We start from the raw sequence: 15,147 nt of genomic DNA, 5'->3' as shown, positions 1-15,147 counted from the left end.
AGAAACAGACTGTGTGCAGTACATTATGACACACTTGTGCGCTGGCCACTTTTTTCACTAGTGATTATTCATTGCACCACCAATGACTTCCACCTGTAACAGAACAGAGCATGTTTTCCTTCAGTTTTCCAGAACCGCTCCTAACTATATAAGAAGTCTTAAAACAATATATGTTTCTCCCTCTTCAACTCCGCATGAGATGGCATATCAGGTACTTCCCCAGGGGAGCAGCTATCAATACAACAGCAGCGGGTATGCATAATCTTATATCTCCACAGGACTTGCATACCGCATCCAATCAGTGGCCTCAACCTCTTCAATGATCCCATCTCTCACCAAAACACTCCAACTCATCCTTCATGGCGCGCCTCAGTGCAACAAGCACACAATGTACTTTACAAGTTTTGTGCTCAACATCCCTCTTTTACTAGAATTGTATGTACATAGCCCTTCAAACAGTGTAACTCGTCCTTGAATACCTTAAGCAAGTCCATCTGCATGTCACAAACAAAAAACACTGTTGATTTCACTGAAATCTGTCACAATTATTTGAGGGCTACTGTTATGGTCAACTCAAAATGTTGTCACCTTTGGTGGAGACATAAAGGTTATCAGATGCATATCTGCCTTTGTATTCCAACAATCCCATGAAATATACCTCACATGTTATTGGTTATCCTCCATAGGCAAGAGGTTTAATACCATGTCTGAAGGGATTCATTCTTCCCTGCAAATTATTCTCATAAAATTCCTTTGGCATCAGGGTTATTTTTGCACCCATATCGAATAATAAGTCTACGCCTTCTACTTGCACTTTAACCACATCCATTGGGCTTTTCCCATTACCTCCCACTTTTAGGACAATTTTCCTCCACTCCGCCTCAGTGAATTCTCTAAAACGTCAACCTCACTGGTCTTTCCCTTGTAGTCTCTATTCTTACGATTTTTGCATAATGTCCCTTTCTCTCACAATTTATATTTTACAGAAAACAATCCCATCCTGGCTATCCATTATTATTTACAATGTGGCCTGTGTTTTTACACTTAAAACAAGTTCCCTCCGCGTAGGTGCGAGGCTCCCGAGGACCTCCGCGACCTCCTGAATTAATCCTGGAGATATCCTGTCCTTGTTGAGGGGACTGTGTCGGTGAACCCGTGCTGAGGCGCCACCCGTTTTTTGGGCTCGAATCGGACCCCGAACACCGGTGGGAGCATCGATTGAAGGTTGCGGCCTTCCCCTCGCCGGCCCCCCGGATTGGAGTAGTGGGGCGATCCGGGGACGAAGTGAATAACAGCGGCGAGCGGGGCTGGGCGACTCGCGTACCCCGCACTTTCACTTTCGCTTTTGCACCCTCCTTGCCTCAGGCGGGGTCGGGCTGCGGAGCGGGGTGCGGTGGTGTTGCCTTGTCCAGGTGCCCGGCTGACCCGCCGGCGGTGGGTTGACCCGCGGCCCGGTGGCCGCCCCCGCCCCCCCCCCCTGACACCCGTGATTTGGTGTGGCGGCCCGTTTGGATATCTTGGCACGACGGTGGAAGGGCCAGCATGTCCACCAAACAAGATGGCGACCGGACGAAGATGAAGACAACCCGCCGTGGCACGGCGCACCAGGCCAATAGTATGGATCGCTATACGCTCCAGAAGGGTTCTCCGGAGACATCGCGGTCATCCCTGGTGGGCCCGACGGAGGCGCCTGCCCAACCGGTGGACCTGACCCTCCGGGACGTCATGGGCGCCATCGCAGAGATGAAGGCCTCAGTGGACCAGCGTTTCGATACCCTGGCGCAAAAAATTGACTCGGTCCTGGTGGATGTGGGCCTTGTGAGGGCAGACTTGTCAAAAACGAACGACCGAGTTGACTCCCTGGCCCACACCACAACGAGCCTCACGACGGACGTGGTGGCCCTCCAGAGGGAGGTGCGCCGGCTTGGCCAGGCGAGCGCCCTGATGGACCGGCGACTGGAGGATTCCGAGGGTCGGGCCCGGAGGAACAATGTTCGCATTATTGGTGTGCCGGAGGGCCGGGAGGCGGAGGCGGCAGATCTCTTCGTGGAAGAATTGATCCTGACCCATCTCCAGCCCCGGGGGCTGAGTAAGCTTTTTGCGGTGGAGCGTGCCCACCGGGTCCCTGGGGGCCGCCCTAAGACCGGTGCCCCGCCGCGGCCTATTATTGCCCGGTTTTTTAATTTCCGGGACAGAGACGCCATCCTCCAGACCTCCAGGCAACAGGGACCGGTCAGGCTGGACAACATGGATGTACACTTCTACCCGGACTTTACCCCGGCGGTCCAGAAGCAGCGACAGAGCTTTCTTGGTATTAAACGTCGCCTAAGGGACCTAAACCTCAAGTACTCAATGCTCTTTCCGGCTAAGCTGAGGGTGGAGGTGGATGGCCGTACGCACTTCTTCGACCGGCCCGAGGCGGCTGGGGACTGGTTAGATACTTTGCCTGGAGATCGGGGTGGGGGGGGCGCGGCTGGCGGGGAGGGCCCGCCGGATCAGAATTGAGGGGTGACTGTATAGGCCTTGCTCTGGATATTGTTCCTTTACCACATATTGCTTTCGTATGTTCCCCTCCCATGGAGGTCGGGTGGGGTCTGCTGGGGGCTTCCCTCCTCCTCTGGGGGACTAGTTAGTACTTAGCTATGGGGCGACAGGCACACTGCACTTTGGGGGGGCTGTCTGGGCTCATGCAGGGGTGCAGGGAGGGGGGAGTTCTGTTGGGACCGGGGGGTGGGGGGGGTGTGTTGTTTGTTAACACCGCAAGGCAAACCCGCAACTGTTTTGTTGTTTTTAAGATGCTCGGTGGGGGGCGACCGATTGTTTTGACGTATGATGGGGGGTAGGGATTTGATTGTGTTGTCATGGAATGTTAACGGCCTGGGGGATAGGATTAAGCGTGGTGTGGTCCTGCAGTATTTAAAACGTATTTCACCAGATGTTGTCTTCCTGCAGGAGACACACCTTATAGGTAACACCTTTCATGCAATGAATCGGCGGGGATATCGTTTGGCGGCCCACTCCGGCTTCACTTCGGGCTCGCGGGGGGTGGGAATTATGGTCAAGAACTCGCTCCCGTTGGAGATTGACGAGGTGCGCCATGATGAGAGGGGACGTTACACTGTTCTTGTGGGACGAATGGAGGGTAGAGTGTTTATCTTTATATCAGTGTACGTCCCGCCTGGGTTACAAGCCACTACATTTGCGGACCTGGGGCGCCTCCTTCTGGACCTTCCGGGTGGCCTGCTGGTGGTTGGAGGGGACTTTAACGCGGTCGCCTCTGGGTCTATGGATCGCCATCCCCCTAGGGACCTCCCCCGGGCACAGGCGTGGCTGCCCGGCCTTTTAGACACGCTGGGCCTGGTGGATTGCTGGCGCTTAAAGCATCCCGTATTGCAACAGTACACCTTCCACTCGGGGGCCCATGGTAGCCTCTCGCGGCTTGATTACATCCTTGTCCCGGCGGCCCATGCAGGGAGGGTGGGGGAGGTGCGCCATTTGGCACGGGGTATCTCAGACCACTCCCCATTGTTGTTGCATTTCGATGTCTTCCCGAGGGGGGATGGCAGGGTGGCCCCGATCAATGCATGGTATTTGCGCGACCCCACCATTCGTGCCGACTTGATCAAATCCTTACAGCGCTATTTCGATGAGAATGTGGGGTCGGTCCCGTCTGCCATCTCCCTGTGGGAGGCTTTCAAGGTGGTTCTTAGGGGGGAGGCCCTCTCCTTTATTTCCAATGCCCGGCGGCGCGAGCGGGAGGAGGTGACCCGGGTTGAGGCCGAGATTGCAGAACTGGAGGGTGACCTGGGGAGCGGGGTAACAGACGCCAAGTTGCATGTTTTGCACTTAAAGCAGGCGGCCTATCGGGCCCTCGTCACGGAGGCGGCCAGGGGCCTCAGTAGAGAGCAGCAGGGGCGATTGTATGATGTAGGTGACAAGGCTGGCAAATTGATTGCGTGGTTGGACAAGAGGGAAAGAGCGAGCCGCGTGGTGCCTTTGATTGAGAGCGTGGATGGTGTGTGCGTCACTGAGCCGGAAGCCATTGTCTCCTGCTTCGCGGATTATTTCCGCGAAGTCTACTCCCCGGTTTCTCCCTGCTCGGAGGAAGATTCCCATGCCTTGCTTCGGGACATCGCACTGCCCTCCCTTACGGTGGAGGACAGGGATTCGCTGGATGCCCCGCCCACTTCGGACGAAATTGCCTCGGCTATTCGCTCGGTTGCATCCGGCAAGGCCATGGGCCCCAATGGTATTCCCATTGAGCTATACAAGCTACGCCCGGATGTGTTGGCGCCCCGCCTGCGCGCGATGTTCCTTGCGGCCCACTCGCAGGGCTCCCTCCCGCCGGACCAGCGTCTGGCTACAATTGTGGTGATCCATAAGGAGGGGAAGCCCCGTGAGCGGGTCACATCCTATAGGCCGATTTCGCTTCTGAACGCGGAGCCCAAAATCCTCGCCAAGGTGTTGGCCAACCGGTTGGTTGGCGTGGTGGGCGATTTGGTCCACCAAGACCAATCGGGCTTTATACCACATCGCAACACGGCGCTTAATCTGCGGCGCTTACACGGGGTGCTCGCACGTGTCCCGTTTGTGCGGGAGCCGGCCATCTTGGCGTCCTTGGACGCCACCATGGCGTTTGATACGCTCGAATGGCCATATATTTGGGCGATGCTGGCGAGGTTTGGGTTCGGCCCGGGTTTCGTCAGCTGGGTCAAATTGTTATATTCGGGCCCGTTGGCGCAGGTGGTGGTGAATGGGCGAGTATCTGCCCCATTTGCGCTGGGGCGGGGCACGCGACAGGGTTGTCCCCTGTCGCCTCTCCTGTTCGCCCTGGCCATGGAGCCCCTGGCGGAGTGGCTGCGGTGGCACCCTTCTATCCGTGGTCTCCGCTGGACTCCCGAGCATGAGGACCGCGTGTCCCTCTATGCTGACGATATCCTTTTGTATCTCGCCTCCCCGCGCAAGTCACTGATCGTCCTGGTTGATGTTTTGCGCTCCTTCGGTCGCAACTCAGGCCTGGTCATCAACTGGGCGAAATCCTGTGTCTATGTGCTCTCCGGGGAGGCCCCGGTCCTGCCACGGGACTGTCCGATCCAGATTGCCTCCCAGGGTTTCCGGTACCTGGGTATATATATCACTCTTGACCCGGAGGCCCGCTATGAGCGGAACTTGTTGCCCCCCCTCCAGCGTCTGAGGGAGGACGTGGTGCGCTGGCGGCGTCTGCCGCTCTCGCCGCTTGGCCGAGCGGCCTTATTTAAAATGATGTCCCTGCCGCGCTTCCTCTACGCCCTCCAGAATACCATGGACTTGGCCCCGGCACGCTACTTTCGCGAGGTGGAGGGCCTCCAGCGGCGCCTGTTCTGGGACGGGAGGCCGCGTATTGCTCTGGCTAAATTGACGCTCCCGTGGTACGATGGAGGGGTCGCCCTCCCGGACATCAAACGGTATTACTGGGCCTCCCAACTAGCTGCAATTAACCATGGCCTTTACGGGCCCGCCTTGAACCCGGCATATGAGATGGACAGGACGCTTCTGCCCGGTGGCGATTATAATCGAGCGCTCTACTCTGGCGCGCCCGACTCCCGTTTGACGGGACCGACGCGTGTCATGGTGCGTGTCTGGCACGCGGCTAATGCAGCTATGGGGTGGAAGGACCGTTTGACCCGAGCGTCTCCGCTGTATGCATCTGAGAGGTTGGGCTCCCTGTGGACGTCGAAGGGCTTCGAGAAGTGGGACACGATCGGAATCAGCACGGTGGGAGATCTCTGGACGAGGGGGGGATTCAAAACTTTTGAGACGCTGCAGGCGGAGTTTCGGCTGCAGGGCAGTGAGTACTTTCGGTACCTACAGGTCCGCCATGCGCTGGGCTCCGTCTTCCCGGATGTTGCATCCATTCCGGAGTCTTCCCCCCTGGAGGACAGAGTGCTAGATGGCCATGTCCCGGACAGCACGATCTCCCTCATATACAAAAAATTGATTAACGATAGATCGTGTCTGCTGACTAGTCTCCGCGAGGCTTGGGTTGCCGACGGGCTGGAGCTGGACGACGAGGATTGGATTTCCGCGGTGGCCTCTCCGAAAGAGGTGGCCATCCCGGCTCGCCTTCGTTTCGTCCAGCTCAAGATCCTTCACCGGGTCTATGTGACGGGGCCAAGGCTTTTACGTATGGGTTTTGCCGGTGATGGAATGTGTAAGCGTGGCTGTGGTGCGTTGGCGACTTTCATGCATATACTGTGGGAGTGCCCGAAGGTGGAGCGATTCTGGCGTGGTGTGCATGAGGTTCTACGAATGGTTACGCGTGTCGCGCTGCTGCCTGAAGCGAGGAGATGCTTGCTGAATGTCTGGGAACCAAATGACTACTCGGTCCCGCAGGCGCGGTGGGTGACTCTGGGATACATGATAGCCAAGCGTGATATTGCCCAATTGTGGGGATCCCAGAGGCCCCCTGCGGTGTCGGCCTGGAAAGAGCATATGGATTGGTGTATGTTTCGTGAAAAGGTGGTGTAGGTGGCGAGGGGTAAGCCTGGGGCGTGGATGAAACTCTGGGGCCCCTGGAACGCCTACCGCGGGGGTATTTGTGAGCCGCCGCTGCTACCAGCGGCCTCGCCGGCTCCGTCTCCCTAGATGGCGCCCCTCCCTTGGCCGCGGGCGCGCGGTCCCCCAGTCCCTGATCTACTCCCGTCCCCCTCTTCAAAATTTTGCAGCTGGTTTGGATCCCCCACTTATGGAGCACGTGTTGTCACTTTGGATCGAGGGTTGCCTTGCGGTTGTGGTTTGTTTATGTTGTTTTGCATTAAGAAAATGGAACCGTACTGTGGGCATGGAGCTGTGAGGCCTGCACCATTGATCACTCCTGTCTTCCTACTGTGCACCGCTGAGAAAATTTTTTGCTGTATGTATGTAATATGCTTTTGATGCTCTAGCGGCCGGCCGTGTGGTTGTAGGCCCATACCTGTAACTTCTATAAACTGCAATAAACGGTTTCAAAAAAAAAAAAAAAAAACAAGTTCCCTGAAACCTAACCCTGCCTTCTCTTGCCCCTTTGTATACTTTCCATTTTTATGTTCTCATCCTTGATCGCTTCAATGCAATCTAGCAAATGTTCTATTTTCTTAGCAGTTCCAGTCACCTCATCTATTATAAGGTCATCGTTTTGCCATAGCTCGTCCCGCACTTCTTCTATATTGCAGCCCAACGCGTATTAATCACAAGGTCTTGTAAATTGTGCTCCTAATTTTGCATTAGGCTGCTAACTTTGCTAGATCTGTCACATAACTCTATACGTATTCACTAGATCGTTGACCTCTCATCCCAAAATGATACCTCTTGAGAACTGTGCGGACTTCTGGAAGGTAATATAGGTCAAGTGTTTTTATGCATATCTCGTACTTGTTGAGGCCAGGGACTTGACTTGACAGTTACAGCAGTAAGATGTTCTACCTAAAAATGGGAAGTTCATGCAACATGAACCAGCAGATATGTTTTAAAATGTTGTGAATAAATGTATATCTTCCCCCTCATATGCCAAGGAAAACGGAAAGCTTAGTGCAACAAGAACCAGCAGATATGATTTAAAAGATTGTAAGTGGATGTACATCCGCTTCCCAAAACGCCAAGGATTTTTTAATTGAATCAACTGTACATCCTCCATAGAGATGAATTAAAATGTCATCAAAATGTCATAAGCACACAGATTGTTTTTCTTTTTTAATTGCCGTGAACGGGCTGTCCACTGCATGGATTCGGTTTGTTAGTGAGGACTTATGACTAACATTGTCACATGAAATAAAGGTACTCTGTAATTTTTTTCCCTCTTTTAATCTTTATGAGGATTTACTACACAGATTGCTGAGCAAGGCTATATCACCCCTGGTTGCTGCGCCTATGTTACCCAATTCTTACTGGTAGGCTTTTCCTGGTGTAGTGGCCGTCTCTCACAGTGATACTGCAGGAGCTTGCGAGGTGCCTGCAACCAGCTTGTGCACAGCGATCACCAGGAGAAAGATCTCGAGGACCTAGAAGCAGCTGTTGGAGAATAGAAAGGAATTAACTGCTCAAGAACACCAACGCTCCATAAACAAGTGAGAGGGTGTCACACAAAAGTGTGTAAGATGAGGATCGCAGTGTGAGAACCAAATAAGCATCACATTTTGTAATTTCTTTCCTCTTCAAAGGACATATAAAGCAGTCCAAGATTGTCCATAAAATGTCAACGTGACACAGAAAAAGAAATCTCAGGAGGAAGCTGAAGATTTGACAGTGGCAAAATGTGTTTAAGAAAAACTAAAAAAACACTTTCCTAGCTTGGAACATCAGGGAAATCATGTAGTCCATCACTTTCTCAACAGATGCATATGTTCACATGAAGTGCGAAAAAACTGTTCTTCTGAGAAATGAGGATTCACAGTAGTAAAATAGATCCACGGATATCCAGTGATGAGGCATTGTGACTGTCCACGTATAATCTTGTGTTATATAGGGTTATATATCATCTAGTATTAGTGTTGTCCTCTTGTTCTTCTTGGGTCTTCCGAACACTGTTCACAGTGATGTAATTTGAAACATATGTTCATGATTCTGAGAGAGTAGTTGGAAATGGAGCCACAGCTGCTCTTTGTGCACTGCTGCTCCAGTATTGCTTTTCTAGGATTTTTTACAATACAATTAATACTTTTCATGGATCATCAATGTGGAGGTAGTCTTTACAAATTTGGCAACAATCTGGCTAACCTTGGAACAAGAACCTACTGCTGTGAAGAGGTTTCTCTGTGTCTATCTGGATTTGAACTAGGGATTACTACATTATTTGGATTTGTGTGTTGTGAGTACAATACTTTCCTCAACTGGTTTCACCGAGCATCCTTTTTCTCTAATGTACTATTCAAACGGCCCCTAAATTCCATACAGACGGTATTCGACTTGTGGTCCTCTAGGCGGGCATCTGTATGCTTGCAATCTCCCACAACACACTCTCCTGCCGTCCTGAAGTAAGTCATATGCATACTCACACAACATGACGCACTGCCATTTTGGAACAGGAGATCTTTTCACCTTACGACTTACAAGATCACGTAAAAATAATGTGCCACCTTATTTTATTTTTGTTAGAAAGAGATTTAAACTCAGCATTGTATATTGGCTACATGTGATCTCTCAAGCAATTCTAACGGCCTGCAACATTCAAGATACTTACTTAATGTATTGGTAATTTATTTCATTTATTAATTAATTTATTCCTTTCTCTTTGTACCGTTTGCTGGAGGTTTATTCTATTTATATTTGATGTTTTCTTGACATTCCTATTTTTATTCACTCCTATTGTGATCACTTTAGTATAGTCCAAGACATACAAAGGAGGAGCCCTACAAACATCACAATTTGAAAGGCTTCCTGACACCACTTAGACCATACAAATGTATTCTTAACTTTACGCAAGTGTATGCTTTGCGTGGAAAATTATCAACGAATTTGGAATGAAAATCCACAAGCCCCAGGAATGCTCTCACATCATCCTAATTCACTGGGGATGGTGAATCTCTTATATCCTACACAAGTTCCGTTTTAGGTATAATACCCAACCCACTAACCTCATTATCTAGGTTGGTAACATCTTTTCTAACAAATTTACATTTGCTATACTCTGCAGTAAATTCCTTCTGCTCCAATATAACAAGCACCTGAGAACGTTTTGCAGCATATTCAGATTTTCGCTTACCTATTACCAGGATATCATCCTGAAAAAAATTATGTTTTTGATTCATTTGAATAACTTGTACATTATACTCTGAAACATGGCTGCTGCATATGCCAGATCAAATGGTACTCTAACAACTGGAAACATCCAAACCAAAAGCTGTGGCACTTAATGGGACGCAACCGTCACATTGAAAGAAGTGAACCATTTTATACCTTTAGTCAATGACAATATCTCATTTTATGGTAGACGAAACTGATCAACCCAAATATTCTTATTTAAGTCCCTTAGATCAACACATAATCTTAGCTTACAATTGACGTGTCTCGTTACAACGAAAGGAGAAATCCAGTCTGAGAATTCTATTGGTTCAATAATACCAGCAGCCTGCAATTTGTCTAGCGCCTCTGAAGCCTCATCTCGAATTGTGATGGGAACACTTCTAGCTTTGTGGACACACAGTACTGCATCTTCCTTTAAAACTATTTTATGCTGAAATACTTTAAGTTTCCCAATTTTCCCTGAAAACGCATTAGCGTGCAAGTTCAAGCATTGTGGCTTTAATTTATTTTCAGTTTGAACAATAAGCACAGGTTTGGCACTGTTAGGGTCTAGGATCATACCTAACTCACCCAGACCTCACAATCGCAAACAGAACACCCCTTCTTCGAGACGTACAAATTACATTCAGCCTCTCTGTTTTTAAAACCAAATATTAACCGTCTAAAGCTCACAATGTAAATAGTCTCTCTTGTGAAACTTTGCAGAGAAATGTCTGGTTGTTCCAAAGAATTTTATAGTGTTGTCTCAAATTTGTCTGACCAAACATCACAATTGACAATTATACAGGGCAAATCTGAATCATTTACAACAGATGTTTTAACCCCCCCCCCCTCCCAAAAGTAATTTCAGATGTTGGATTTTCTTTTTTTAATTTAAATTTGTTTATTGGTTTAATCAAAGCCATACATACATTATTGGACGACATACCTGAGACAGTTAACAGATCAAGGAACAGCCATTAGTACTTGAATCATGCAATGAGATGTTGGATTTTCTTAACACTCTCAATATCCAATACATCAGTATTATATTCAGTGCTTAAAACACACATATTTGTGTCATCCTCTTCAATATCTTCAACATCAAAGTCATCTTCAATCAATAATTTAATGGCACTATACTTATTCCTGCAAACCTTGCAAAAGTACTCTATTATTCCACAACCTGAACACCGTTAATTGCATGCCAGACACTTTTTCAGGAGTTGAATTCAAGTTCAATTTTTTCTCACAGTTACATTTTTTTTTACCTGGAATTTTCTTTTCAGAATCAGTTTGGGCATTTTTGTTCTCCAGGTTTTATCTTATTAATTGTGTTTTTATCGTCATTACCCTTATCCCACCGTATTCACAATGATAATAGCTTCCTATAGTGGTGATTCACCCTTTGCGCAAAGGGCTATTCTGAATGCTTTAATATGAAGCATTGCATCACAATGTAGACACGTATAATTCTGTCATGTAAGTTTCCAAAGCAGCAGGTCAATACAAGCTTTTTCATAGCAGATACATCACTTTGTAAAGTTTCATCTTTGCCCTGTTTTCTGTGGTAAAAGTTGTATTAGTCAATCACCATGTATACAGTGGGCACAAAATAAGATTCCAGATCTTCCAATGTATTAGTAATGACATTGACCTGACCTGGTTTTTGCGGTATTTTTTCTATGCAATTGCCAATCTTTAAGCCACTAGATTCTAGGCAATATTACATTTTGTTCTCGTCTTTTCTGGAACAAGGTCTTCATCATCATCAAAAGTAGATATATAACTTAGAACATATTTACAACATTCCTCCCATTTGGAAGATTTTTCTCCTTATGATGGTACAAATCCCTGGGGTTGCGTTACATCGCACGTGAAAGGGACTATACAGCTAGCTAATAATGCCAGATTAAACTGGAGAAAAGCGGTTTTGTATACAGCGTGAGTATATGGAATTACTCCATGTGCATCCATTGGACATAGTCCATTTGAATGTATGAGAGAAAGGACTCTATTTTCCAATGATTTTTTTTTGGGATGGAAGTCGGAATCCAGGAAAGTGGACTGGTCAACCTCAGTTGTGAAAGATAGGTTGGCACAAGCTCAGGAGATACATAAGTAATATCATGATAGGAAGCATAGTTGCAAAGCTGAACATATTGATGTTGGTGATCTGGTAAAGGTAATAGTACCAGTGTTTCCAAGAAATGCTGCAAGTAAATTCTCCCAGTTGTTATAAGTATTTTGCAATTCAGACCTTCTTAGTTTATAAACAATGGCAGTGAGTCGCGTATTTCATTGCTTAGAAGAAAGAATGATGTGGCACGCATCAAAGAGAGCTGTAGCTGGTTGTTGGAAGGTGATACCATTCGTATGAATGATATGCAAAGGAGAAATTGCAATGAAGGGGAAGAACCAGAAGCAGTTAAAGGGACACACTATCCAGAATGAACATTAGTGTAGGTTTGGTGGAGTATAAACAAGCCTATAAGACTGAATGATAAATTATGTGACTAATTTCATTCTTTTCAGCCTATAGTCTTAACTATTGTTGTTAGGGTGCTTTCCTATGCTTATTGTGTGTGTTAGTTTGTTTGATTGTTGTATGTGATAGTGAATATTTCTGTATATCCATTAGTAATTTCTATAGTCCCTTTTGAAAGGAAGGAGGATGTGTGATATTATTATTATATCTTTTATTAGTGTTATCTTCTTGTTCTTCTTATGACACCATACTCTGCTAGAAACTGTTCACAGTGATATCATTTGGAGCATGATTCTAGGATTCATGATTCTAAGAAATCTGTTGGAGCTAGAGCTGCTGTGCTATAGCTGCTCTTTTGTGCACTACAGCTCCATTGTTATTGCGCTAAAGTTTACTACATTACAATAAATACTTTTTATGGATCATTGATGTGGAGGTAGCAGCAAGTAGCTTTTCATCCAATAACAAGCCGCTAGGCAGCTTTGAATAATTAAAGTAGTTTATTAATCACATAATGACTCAGCCACCAGTGTCACCTCTAACTGGTTCCTCGCACTAGTCCCCCCTTCAAAAGATGCTCATTCTAGAACTCATCAGTCGTGGTGTTGTTGTTGTCACTCACATCCTTGCTTCTATTCCATCATCCCTACTTCTAATCCCTCATTCATTCTTCTCAACCATACTTTTCACCCATCATCGCTACTTCTCATCCATCATCCCTACTTCTCATCCACAAACGATCATCCCTACTTCTCCTTCCTCATTCCTCAGCCATACCATCACAATTTCAATGTTGTGAAACACCCCTTCCCACTGATTGGTTGACAACAGCCAATCAGTGTTAAGAGAAAGGGGTGCATTCTATTGGTCTAGCCACTGGAAAAAACAGCCTTCTCCCTTGCACACGGTGCAGTTTGCTTCTAGTGAATTGTATTTCCTCTCCTCTGTCCTCAACCAGAATGTGCAATGAGAAGGCTGTGTTGTTTCAGTGGCTAGACCAATAGAATGCAGTGGTTATTCAACTTCCATGCTTAAGAGATTGATTTGCAATCACCAAAGTGAATTTGTGCTATATTATCCCATTAAAGAGTATATTACACCAGGCTAAATCTTGTCTGAAGTAGGGATGATGGATGAGAAGGAAGAATGATGGATGAGAAGGAGGGATGGTGGATGAGAAGCAGTGTTGATGGAAGAGAAGTAAGGATGATGGAAGAGAAGTAGGTCTGATGGATCAGAAATAGGGCTGATGGATCAGAAGTAGGGATGATGGGTGAGAAGTAGGGATGAGAAGCAGGGATGTGTGATGAGAAGTAGGAATGATGGAAGAAAAGTAGGGATGATGAAAGAAAAGTAGGGATGATGAAGAGAAGTAGGGATGATGGATCAGAAGTAGGGATGATGGATCAGAAGTAGCGATGATGGATGAGATGAGGGATGAGAAGTAGGGATGATGGAAGAGTAGTAGAGATGATGGATGAGAAATTGGGATGAGAAGTAGAGATGAAGAGTGAGGAATGAGGATATCCTAAAATGGATGCTGTACATGGGGCTTGGTGGGATATCATATGTTTTCCAAAATTATGTTCCGTGGAGCATTTGTTTTTCTTAGAATAAATCCAGGAAAACTGAAAACATTGAGACCAATTTACAAACCATTTTTGAGTGGTTATTCAACTTCCATGCTTAAGTAGATTGATTTACAAATGCAAATTCATTTTTGCAAATCACAAAAGTGAACTTGTACTCAAAGAGTTTGATATATTATCCCATTACGGAGAACATTATACCAGAGTAAATCTTGTTGTGCTCATATCTGAAAAAATCCTTTGTGGCGCACATAAAAGATGGTATAGGAAGGCAGCCTATAGGAAGATAAAGTCCCATAGTCCGAGTCAGGAAAGATCCCAAAGATGAATGCACGTGTCTCTAAGTACTGTTAGCCTGGAATCACAAAAACATTAACTTTAAGAATCATGCACTTGTGATTTCCATAAAGTTACTCATTTGTATAAACTCACAAAAATCTCTTTGCCAGCACTCCGCAACATACAAAACAGGCATTTTCATGTCTACACTTAAAGCTAAAATCCGATGTGTTATTTGCTAGGCTTTATGCACCCTAATTATTTTTCGTCAAAAATGTGACAGTTTTTGCATATGGATACGGTGTGACTACCCACAATGTTATAGCTTTGTGTGTGTCCACAACATTCCCAATGGACGTCCCTCTTGTTCCCTTGGAACACCCATGTTACCACACCAACCCTAAAACTAGAGGTTGGAAAATTCAACCAATCCCAATTCTGTGAATAAAATAAGTGAATTCTGACAAAACCTAGTTTAATATACAATTACAACTATGAAACCTTTTGTGAATCTGGGTATGTGAATGTATGAGTGGCAATGGTCCTTAACTCACTCAATGTCATATTGTGTGGTTCTGGATGTATGTGGACCTGGCAGACAAAATTCTTATCAGGAGGAGTCACAACTTTTGAAAATTCCACAACACTTCAGAGAAATAATTACATGACATGAACCAGAACTCACACACAGAAGACCTGAAAATATAACCCCAAAAACATAACATTTGAATCAAACCATATCACAGTGCTACATGCTTTCGCCAAAGATATTCTGCGAGTGCTTGTGCAGCATGAACTGAGAGAGCAGCTTATTGTACTGTTCCGCATACATTTATCGTTGCCATTATACAAACAGGCACTTGGGCACATGGCTGCTTTTAGTTTTATAATCAAATTATATTTTGTAGCAATAGGTGTTGTACCCTTTCCTGAATGGGTCTTCGATATTGATTTGCTGTATGTTCGTGTGAATATCAGGTAAAAACTTAAGATGCCACCAGGGTAATGAAAAGACGAATCCCCTACTCTCTGGTGCAGTAGAAATCCGACACCACA

General features: G+C 46.7%; 1 protein-coding gene across 7 annotated transcripts in view; it reads right to left on the bottom strand.

Annotated features, from left to right (window-relative positions):
* The window catches only part of SLC35D4 (solute carrier family 35 member D4), a 642,891-nt gene that overhangs the window by 441,835 nt on the left and 185,909 nt on the right, over window positions 1-15,147 (bottom strand). For 2 of the 7 annotated variants that reach the window (XM_085605761.1, XM_085605762.1), the window contains one exon: window positions 7,903-8,025. The exons of the other annotated variants lie outside the window; for them this stretch is intronic. In XM_085605761.1, coding sequence (XP_085461887.1) covers window positions 7,903-8,025 — 123 coding nt within the window. The remainder of the gene's footprint in view (window positions 1-7,902; window positions 8,026-15,147) is intronic. 7 annotated transcript variants of the gene reach the window in all.

This window comes from Triturus cristatus, chromosome 5_1 (genome assembly GCF_964204655.1).
Source record: "Triturus cristatus chromosome 5_1, aTriCri1.1, whole genome shotgun sequence".
Taxonomy (NCBI): domain Eukaryota; kingdom Metazoa; phylum Chordata; class Amphibia; order Caudata; family Salamandridae; genus Triturus; species Triturus cristatus.
The sequence above is the reverse complement of the archived record's forward strand: the minus strand, read 5'-3'. Positions and strand labels throughout refer to the sequence as shown.